This window comes from Falco rusticolus, chromosome 4 (genome assembly GCF_015220075.1).
Source record: "Falco rusticolus isolate bFalRus1 chromosome 4, bFalRus1.pri, whole genome shotgun sequence".
In the NCBI taxonomy this organism is placed as follows: domain Eukaryota; kingdom Metazoa; phylum Chordata; class Aves; order Falconiformes; family Falconidae; genus Falco; species Falco rusticolus.
In genome coordinates this window covers 75,985,617-75,996,590 of record NC_051190.1, presented here as the reverse complement: position 1 = coordinate 75,996,590, position 10,974 = coordinate 75,985,617, and the positions used below count along the sequence as shown (strand labels likewise).

The 10,974-nt window shown below is 37.6% G+C and overlaps 1 protein-coding gene across 4 annotated transcripts in view; it reads right to left on the bottom strand.

The window, feature by feature from the left end:
* Positions 1 to 7,236: 7,236 nt before the first annotated feature.
* ANKIB1 (ankyrin repeat and IBR domain containing 1) overlaps positions 7,237 to 10,974 on the bottom strand; it is a 92,201-nt gene continuing 88,463 nt past the window's right edge. For 3 of the 4 annotated variants that reach the window (XM_037382474.1, XM_037382476.1, XM_037382475.1), the window contains exons 19-20: positions 10,828 to 10,961; positions 7,237 to 10,482 (exon numbers count right to left, since the gene is read on the bottom strand). In XM_037382474.1, coding sequence (XP_037238371.1) covers positions 9,730 to 10,482; positions 10,828 to 10,961 — 887 coding nt within the window. In that variant the 3' untranslated portion in view covers positions 7,237 to 9,729. The remainder of the gene's footprint in view (positions 10,483 to 10,827; positions 10,962 to 10,974) is intronic. The other variant, XM_037382477.1, reaches the window with a different exon arrangement.

The following is a 10,974-nucleotide window of genomic DNA, read 5'->3' as shown; positions in this document are numbered from 1 at the left end:
GGGCCCTCAGGCACATACCACACAGCTTAAAATGCCGGGGAACGAACTGGCTGCGTGAGGCCCGGTGAGCTGAATGCAGGAGCCGCCGAGCTAAGGGTGGTTCCTCACCCCGATGCCACCTGCATGGCCCCCAGCCATCCTGGGTAGGTGTCTCACGTCTGATGTTAAGAAAGGCAGACCCACTCCTGCACGAGGATTTGCAGCCTCTTAGTTTCCATACTAAGCCTTCATCCTTAGGTTTCATTTAAACCTTCTTTTGTGCAAATTAAGTTTCTTTCTTTTTGTCTTGTTCTCAGTGGACAAGAAGAACATATAATCTTCTTTAATAACATTTTTTACACAGAGGAGAATGATCCTGCTAAAATAACATCATTATTTTAGGTAAAATAAAGCTATTCCATTGAACGGTGTTATGGTAACAGTTGCATAATTAATAGACATAATTAGCAGGGATCTGTTTACCAGATGCTCCGCTCATGCAGCTGCAGTGGATGCCTGGGTTGGTGCTGACTCATGGGCAGCTTTGCTTAACCTCCTGCATGCCTCTCTTTCACACCAGCTTTGACTTTCTTATCTCAGGTGCCAAATTTATTTCCTGTTTTTGATTTAAACCCTATTTTACTTGCATCTTCTTTCAAGCTGTTCATAGTTCTTGGGCTGTTTTTTTGGTTTTTTTTCTGTTCTTCCCTGTGCTTTCATCTATCCCTCTGTAGTTTTGTGTGATTGTCATGGAGATCAGTGAGATCACAGAGACCTTTAAACTCTTCCCACCACTTTTTTTTGCAGCTTCTCCCTACCTGCCTTCCTAACCACCCAGCTCGGAAGTTCTCCATTGCCCAGGCCCTCTCAGTGCCATCACGCTGGCATAGCATCACTAGTATGCACAGAAAAGCAGTAGAAGTGAGTAACAGTGTCCATTTCTGCCCAAGTGAGTGCCTAATACTTTGTGAAGGCTTTTATTCTGTAGGTTTATGAGATACAGTGTTAATGGATAACAAGTAAATTTGGAAATAGTTGGGGTTTTTTTTCAACACCAGTTTTGCTGTAGCCTTTCTACTACTTCCCCCACTCTCAGTTTCTTCCCCTTCAGTCTTTTCAAAACAAAGCTGCAGAGTCTTTTCTTCTGCCACAAATGTAGAATGTATGTATTTTACATATATCTCTATATTCTTAATTACATATGCTACTGTATGTTGTTCTGATAACTTATCCACCATGATTTTTTGTTCAGTTTTGAAATTATAACTTGAATAGAAAAAAACAAACCTCAAGCTTTAAAAACCCTAATTTGAGGTGGTAATTAAGATAATTCAGTGGGGTTTAGACAACCATATTTATGTAATGTTGGCAGAAAAGTGTTTTCAGTATTCCTTGACAAGTCAAAGTGCAGCTTCATTAATGACTGTCATTTCAATGGAACCTCAATAAAACAACCACTTCAGATTACAGTGCATAGTATGATTATTCTGTTGGTCTTGTGAAAGGCCGTTAGAGCTACCATGATGGAGAGGCAGAGATTGCTCTCAGTGCTGTTTGATCACTCCCTACCTAGCCTGAAAGGTAATGGAAAGACCAGTGGTTAGGATGTTTTGTCAAAAATTGAAAACAGCCTGTCTTTTATTGTAGTTATGTCCAATAAAATTAGCATGGGCTAGTGATTTTTGTTACTTGATAGTTAACTCATTATGTAGGCAATAGCAGAAATGCTCTGATTTGAGAGTTGCTGAATACAGAGTACTTACGGGTAGCAGGGGATGGGGGCTGAGGACTTCTTAAAAGTACCCCTCTCTAGAGGATCCCAAGTTTTACAATGTTGATCCTAAATTTTGAGCATCATCTTTAACCTCCTGATTCTCCTTAAAAGAACTAGCCTCTCTTTAAAGCTGAAGTGGGTTGAAAGGCAACTCTTAGTCTGTGGCCTGACTGGAATTGGAAACGCCTGACTTCACTGAGGGATTTTGCACAGTGTAACCTCAGCTAGAGCCAGAGAGTAAATATGTTTTCCTCCAATTAATGCATCTTTCCACTTTTTTTTTTTTTTATTTTTGACCCAATAAGAGAAAGGTGTGCTCTTGGCTAAGCTCTTTGGAGTCATCATAACCCATCCCTGCTCTGAGAGACTTCAAATGTAAATAGACAGGACAGAGAAGTGGAGAAAACAAAATATTGACTGCACTGGGGGAGCAGGAGTGTGAATTTTTAAGAGACACACTGGCTGTTGCTGCAGAATCATTTCTTACTGGGAGCTTTTGGGAAGGGTGTTTTTTTATTTGAAGTGATGCACATCCACGCACACTCTGTGTATCTTCTGCTCAAGTAGCTGAATTGTTCTGCAGTGGTGGATTTAACTGCATTGCTTCCTGTTAGATTCCTACTGCTGTCCTATAGTCTGCTGGTTCACAACTGAAGAATCCTTTATTCTGATTTTCCGTGTGTCACTGCTCCACAGTCAGCTGCAGAGGATGCACCTGAAGTGCTTCTCCAGAAATACTTGCATTTTAAATGCAATTAATTTAATTTGGTAAATTTGTAAATTTGGTATGAATCTGACTGGTGCACTTGCCATTTCCACATCGTCCTGTACTAAGGTTCTGTACTTATTAGGTCTCTTGTGAGAAAAGCAGGTTTTATTCTCTCAATTCCCATAGCTAAAAATGATGCTGTCTTGAAACTTACTGCACAATTATCATTTGCATAAGTAGCGTGCATCTATGTTTGCCACTTCTGGGTCTTAATTACTCATTCAAGTGTGTGGTAGAGCCAAGCGCTTAGCCCAGATTTTGTGAGGTCTTTGGGTTTTGGCCCTGTGGGACATGGCTAGGTAAAGCATGACCACAAGTACTTTGTTCTTTTAAAGCACCTTAAAGCTGTCTCCTGAGCTACTTCATGTGTACTCTAAAATGCTTCTGTGATACATGAACAGCAAAACCACACCTTGTAACAAAAGTCAGTCTGTCTGCACTTGTTGTTTTGTCAGTTCAGGCTCTCAGGACTGACTGACTTTTGTAAAAGCTGACACTTTTTCACTATTGTATCTTCTTGTAAATGGGGATCCTGTAGTACAGACTTTCTGCTTAGCAGGGTATCTTTTACTGCTTCTGCTTTGACAGTTCTTGCAGATCTTGGATCAGTTTTGAAGCAAGTCTTTGAACAAAACTTTAATTGGTGGTTCTGCTAAACTGCCACTAAAAATAATTTAGACTTGGGTTTTAGACTTTAAAATGCTGGTGCAATGATGTGGTCCTTGGATGCAGCCTCACTTATGACTTTGGGATTGTCTATCTGCACTAGTGACAAAAGTAGGTATTGCCCTTAACTGTGAGTATAGAAGTACATTTTCTTTATGTATGTGTTTTGTTAAAGAATGCTTTCACGTCTCCATTATAAGCCAGTATGACAGCTGCAAGTCTGCACCGATTCCTGAAGGCACAACAAGCACGTTCCTGCTATGCATGTAAATTAACTTGTTAATCACATAGACTTTCTCTTCAATGAATTAGTAAAAATACATAAAGGAGATCTGCCAGTTGTGTAAGATTTCATACTGAATGAGAACCAGCCTCAGTTATTTACCATTGCCAGTTTATTAGCTTCAAAAAACCTGACAGAAGTTTGTCCTTTTGAGTCAGCTGCACCTAACAGGTGACTTGGGATTGCCACTGTAGTAGTTTTTATGAACTTTTCCTCTGAGGTAAGCAGCTCCCTGCCCCTCTGCTTCTGATGCCACATCAGCTGTGTTTTTTAAAGCAGTGCTCAAGTCCTTCTGTGGCTGTAGTTCTGTATATTGCACACGGAGTCCCTGTTTCTGAGGAACTGTGTAGTTAGAGCCTTTCCAGACTCCTGAAAGGTGCCAGGCTCATGGTATAGTTTTGTGACTTTTTGTCTCTTCATACACTAGTCAAAAGACCTGCTGCAGCAGGCAATAAACTGAGTCCGAGTTCCTTTTGTTATTTCCAGTGGGACTTCACTGTAGTACCTAAAATGTTCCTGGTTCTGATCTTAGCACCTGTGGCCTTTGGCGTTCTTTGTGTCATTCTGCAATGGTAAGTGTAATCATGAGTACATGGGACTACTGTAAGTATACCTCATTTTCCATGAAGCTTTGCAGCATGTTGCTTCATTTGTTGGATTCTGCAGCCAGTTCAAACTTGCCTAGGATTCTTTTCCATGGTTTAGTCCGTGAGTTTTTCCCACCATCCCCGTTTTATTCCTTGTCGGGCTCTGTTCGTGAACTTCAACCTTTCTCTACATTGTTATTACAATGGAATGTAGAACTACACTCTTCCTTATTTGAGTTCACTGAAGTTTCTTCAAAGATGAAACTGGACTGCTGTGCTGTGTTGATACAGCAGAAGCCCTGTGCTCAAGCAGAACTTTGAAGGCCTGACAAACATGAAAATAGCCATGTAATAGGAAATTATAAGAGGACACATTTTTCTTTACACTGAAACAAAATAGCAATTTGTTATGCAAAGATTTCCAATGCAGAGCAGAGTAAGATCATTTATGAAAAAATGTTTTGTCCTTTCGTTTTCTAAGAGTAGCTACAAACAGGTTATGCCCTATTTGAACAGTAGTTTTCAGTATTTTGATATAGTCTATTCTGGTCCTACCTCACAGACTTACCTAATTTAAATCTCTTAACACTGTTTTGGAGAAGAGCTATATGGTAGCAGAAGCTGCAAAAATCCATCAAGACTGGCTATATGTCAAGGGGAAGGTACTTTAAGTATCTTACATATCTCCTGGTATAATAAATAAACATATACACCATAAAGGTCTACTGTCTCTTTCTGTACCATGTGTATTGTGCTCACTTTGTACAAATAGAGTAAATGGGTTTTTAGTTAGACCATCAGAGTACCAATTTCTTCTGCCTTCCAGAGCAGAATCTAAAATAATGGAGTATGGGATTGGATGGCTAAATTATAGCCAAGGAGAATCTGGACTGCTGTGCTCACTAGCACTGTCTGTATATACTCCAAAAAACAGAACTGGAATTTTAAGTGGTGCCTCCTGCTGAATTTTGTGTAAAGACATCATGGTCAGAAGGAGGGCCTCAAACTCCAGATGCCTGAACAGAAAATAAAAGACCACTAATTTAAAAATAAGTGGGTTTTTTCTTTACATTCTGAAATTAAAAAAAAATTAAAAAAAAGAAAGTTTTCTGTTCTGACAGGTATAAATTCCAGTATTCTTTGCAATCATATTAGTGAAACTTGGCTAGCTAATTAATATGACAGTGCTGTTTGTTTGCATTCCTAAAGGTGGTGATGTTGGCTACATGGACTGTCATGCTAACAAATGTAGACAGCAAGACTGACTTTGGCATTTGCAGAGTAAAAATGGTACTAAGACAGACCTTTTTTCAAATAGATTATTATATATAAAATTGATCTAATAATTAGAGCAGAAGATGCAGTGTCCAAAGTATAACTGATGAATAATTTGCATAGTTATGTTCACTGCTGCTCACACAAAAACACCTGGGTTTGTAGACCAATAAATACTCCTTAAAAACTATTATTAAAACTATTTATGTAAAGGTAAATCATTCTTATGTAGTGAACGATTCTTATGTAAAAACCTGAAGATAAAATCCCCCATCTTTTTTTTCCACTGTCTTGGGGTGGACAAGACACTTATGCTTGGATGAAAAATCACTATAATCTGAATCATGAAGATTACATAAATTGCAGTACTGAACATCTACCTGGATATATTAAATATTTTCTTGCTCATATTCCATTTATCTGGATATTCATGAAAATGACCTAAAAAATATATATACGTATGTAAAACAGCTTTTCAAGTTTGTATTTCACTGCAGAAAGGACTTCTGTAACGATCAAGACCTGCATAATTTTAAAATAACACCATTCTGTTAACAATTAGCTTTAACATTTTGTTGGTGAGAAGTAACCGTAAGCATCTATGAAAAGCTGAGGAAAAAAGGGCTTTGCAATTAAGTTAGGAAACATTTTTTTCTTTACTCCATGTTCTACTTCTAGTAATTTTTTATGAACTACTGAAATTGTTTTATATTGTTATGTATTTGGAGAATAGTATGAATTCTATACTTGCCTATTTTTGAAATGAAAAGAAAGCCTATCATTGCAGAGTCAAGCCTTCATTCCTTCGCCCTCATACAAAGACTGACAGGAACCACAGCTTTATGCAGTATTTACAGGGGATCCATCTCCTTCTGATGCACATCTTGTGCTCTATGCTTCAGTTAAAAAGATGAAATGGTGCAAATGACAACTCACTTTTGTGTCATCACTGGCTTCTCTACCTCTTTCAAGTTTCCACATCTGGCTGATCTACAGAAGAGTAATGAGGACAATAATCGGTATATTGGCTAATTTTGACTAGATTGTCTACACAATTTTTAGTAAAAAAAGTAGTTATTACATCCACGTTTGGCTTCCTCCATTCTTCCCAGCCTCTATGAGTATTACAGCCTTGTTGTGCTGGGAGAGAAGAGATGGTAATGGTGAAATCAACGATAAACAGGTCTCTGAAACTGGGCTGTGGGGATGTCCGATTCTGAAGCATGTTGTGATTTTAAACACCTCAGAAAATATGTTTTAAATTTGTCTATCTATTAGTATGTTCTAGCTTCCATAAACCCCAAAATCTCTCCTGTGGTACTCATGCTCTCAGTAAAGCTCAGCGCTTGCTAATTGCAGCATATGCAGTGACACCACAGCAGCAGGTGATGGCAAGTGCCTTACAGTGACTAATCCAACTTTCTAGATCGGGTTTTAGGAGCTCTCCAGCATCTTGGCATGCTTGTTGGAGGAAGCTAATTAAATTACTGTAACAATGAATAGATTAGTTTAGTGCCTGTTAACATCACAGAGGCAGTAGGCAGTCTGGAATTTCCTGGTAACAATGGAGACTCAGTATTAAGTGGCACTTAAGTAACATTAATTAACAGGATCTTCCTCAAAAATTAGTCCCCCTACTCTCTTTAACACCACTATTTGTAATGACAATACTCCCTGCAAAAAAACAAGTGCACAGTATGGAGTAGCAATTAAGATAGGATTGTCTATTTTAGATTTTGTTTTCAAAGCTTAATAAGTACCTTATTTTTACACATCAAAACATTCAACTTACTATATGGTCCCCAGCTAATCTGGCACAGGACTGAACATATCCTAAAAATGTCTGTCATCAGTCTTAAAAATCTGCTACAGTAAGTCTAAAATGTAATGAAACAGAACGTAATTAGTTTAAGTAATAAATGTTTAATCAAAGAATTTTACATATTATTAACAGCATTCATTTGGCCAAACATCTACATGGTTGTAGTATCCTACTTGTATATAAAGTGGGAATGTATCAAGTATAGACTATGAAAGTGCAAATAACAATTCAAGGTTAGAGTAATTTTTTTACATTATAAAATTAACAGGTTTACAAAATAGTCTTGCCAAACTTTATTTTTGAATTGTAAAGTCAATGACTATGGTGTTAAAATAAGTACCAAGAAAATACAAATTTAATAGGCTAATTTCATGCTTGTAAGAGTAACACGGGAACAATGGATATACTGCACAACCTAACCAAATTACAAAAAACCAGAACCCACAAACTTCACTATCTTCACAGAGAGCACTCTTACATATCTTACTGTAACTTTGCAAGACATCTCAACGCAATACACAATCTTTTTGTGAGAATCTTTCTATTCAGAAATTACAATTCAAGGAAGCTATGCCAGTTAAACAACTTTCAGACCAATTCATGATGACAGTTCATGAAGAACTGTTTTAGTTGAAGGATTTCATACCACAGAACAATTTTAAATAGGTATTTTTCAAAGATGTCCAAAGGTTCATGATGACTATGTCAGGAGTAGGGTGGCTAGAGGAAGAGTTGGAAAATGAGTTCAGACTATTCTATTCCGTTGTCTCTAAAGATGCTTGCAAAATGAACAAGGTTTTTATGGGGTAAGGGTAAAATATTCTTACTTCGTTTTTTTTACTAATATGAACCTTGTGACTGCAAGGTTCAAAAGCTGGATTTGCATGAATTAGTTACCAAAACACTCACTTGAACTCACAGTAATCAATACATAAACTTTGCTATCATGACACTTGCCTATACACACTCAGTAGTAATAAACTTTATATCATATCAACAAATCTCTGGTAACAGTTAAGCAAAACTTAAAATGGAGTGTATGTAATTTGCTTGTGTTATGACAAGTTTTGATTATATGTAATTAAAACAGCCATTTGAACAATTTACTCTAGTTGTAATTACATACTGTACCATTGTATCTCACTAACTGTAGATTGATGCTTTTAAGCAAATCTAAAACCAGTATTTTTTTTTCACGGTACAACAACTAGGAAAAGGGGGTTTTGTGGGGGTTTTTTTGTTTTGTTTTGTTTTTTGTTTGGTTTTTTTTTTGGGTTTTTTTGTTTGTTTTTTTTTTACACTAAACAGTAATCACACAGCAAATGAATATTGTGCAATTGAACAAATACCTAGCAGTGTTTTGTTTATGCAAAAACACTGACTGAACATTTAGTTATTTACTGTAAAGGCAAGGCCATGGGTGGTTTTATGGAGGTCTTTGCAATTAATAGCATAGTTACTCCAGAACAGACACTGAATTTTAATTACTTGTTTAACTGTGGCAACTATCCAGTTGGGTTAGGCAAAGGCACCATAACATGTTGAGCAGAATGTGTTATCTGAACTTTAAGTGTGGGACTGGCTAATATATGAAAATTCTGTATTCCTGTATTTTTATAAAATGTTATCATTAGAAGTAATTGCACTATTAGTGCATAGAATGCTTTGTAGAATTATGAAAACAAATAACTATGATTGCACTTCCGTTAAAGTGTCTCTTAAAATACAGCACAGCTGTTGCTAACTCACTGTATTTTAATATTTAAAATAACTGTTTAACAGCAGCATTAGGTTTTATTAACTTAAGATACAGGCTACATTTAATTAAATGCAGTCACCATGGCAACACATGCCAGTTAAATTTAGAGAAGCAATGCTACCCAGTGGTTTCATCATTGCTAAGAATTGTGGGATTAGTTTGATAGAGTAACACTGCACTGTTTTGTTAGGCTACTGCCAGCTAACTATTCACAGTTTGGCACATTTGGACTGTAAATAGACATGAAAAAGTCTTTGATTTTAATGGGAAAGAATATCCCCTAAAACGTGTTCCTGGAGCAGTACTAAAGAGAAGCATTAAATACCTCTGTTCACACTGCTAACAAAAATGAGAAGTGAGTAAGGAAAAGATACGGAAAACAAAAACAAAATGCAAATGAACTGCTAAATGTTACTTTGGTGAAAGAATGAGTTCTAAAAAATGGAATAAACTATTTCTTAGGAAAACCAACCAAAATAATCAGTGTAAGCCTTTAATCCATACTTTCAAGTTAAGGATCATCAACCTAAGGCTAAACAGATGCTGCATTGTATTAGGAATGTGGAACACAACCTACTTATTCCTTTTTCTTGAGAGCAAAAAGGCAAGTACTACCTAATTAAATGCAAAGGATATTCCTTGAAAGGTTCACATTATTATAAAGAACTACAATTCAAGAGAACTCCTAAATATCTGTTGTTATGTCAGTGGTTACAACTGAGCTGCAATTATGTGGATCAAAGCCTCCATAATGCTTACTCCACATACTGTACCATCTGTCACTGCCACTCACTTACTCCAGATTTAGTTTTTATTCATACCAGATGCACATGTTCAATCCATTCACTTGAGGTTTGAGGAGTCTGACTTGAAGTATCTCCTGAAGTATCTAGGGTGCTTGTTACTCCCCTGTGGTTATCACCACTTTGTGATACCATTTCACCTGGAATAATGTTTTCTTCAGAAGTGCTTTCCTCTGTTTGCGTTCCTCTGCCTTCGTTTTTGAGTGCATCCTCAAACAGTGCATGCTCTTCCTGAGGCTCCAGCCCTCTGTCTATAAGGTTTGGTTGCCCTGCTGACCCATCTTCAGTACTGGGTTGCTGTGACTCCTCATCTGTTTCTGTACTTGTTGAGGGGATCAGAGCAATACTCTGTGGGTTCATGTCATGAAACCAGGCCATAATATTTCCAAGGAGATTTTCATTGGTATTGGGATCTTGACTGCTGGAATCAGCATCACTAGATGTTGAATATAATCCACTTCTTGTATCACTGCAGGGGTGTGAATGAAGACGATCAGCTGCAAAGGGATCATTGCCTGCACCTAGTCTCATCAGGCTGTCACCAAGTTCTAACAGCTCAGAGCTGCTCAACGCGCCTCTGGGATTATCTATACTTATGGGAGCAGAGTCCAATCTTGTAGGTAAAGAGGTACCTATTGCTCCTAAAGATGCCTCATTATTTAGAAAGTCTCTAGTTTCTTCATCTATGGCCAAGCCAGATTCCTGTAATGATAACTGAATGGCTAGCAGGATGTTTGGGTCATCTTCATCCAAAGAACTCAGAGCCTGTGGAAATACATAAAGGTTGCTTTCAGAATAAAACTTTCATCTTGTTACATATTTTGGATGAAAAGTAATTTGGGCTCAAATCTGAAATTAATTCATTATCCCTATGTGCCATTTATCAGAATCAATTTTTACTGACACAGTTAACAGAATTTAAAAGGTGATACTGTTACCACTAGCAATTGCTTAAACAGTTCTTACCGGTGTGAATGTATAATCTGTTGTCCTAAATTCTCCCTTTCTCACGGAAGAATTAAGATTTGGAGAGAGACAAAATGACACAGAAAAGCAGACCAGTGGAAGCCAAGCAAGCAGAGAGTATGGAAAACAGATCAGGAGAGATACCTGAAGAGAATCCTGGTTTTCAGAGCGACTGACAGGGGTATAGTCATGAAGTGAAGAGCTGTGCAGAATACCCATAGAAGCTGAACTCACCATGGATGTGCCATGTCTTCTACTACTGCCACCTTCCTGAGTGTCTGTTTGGACAAT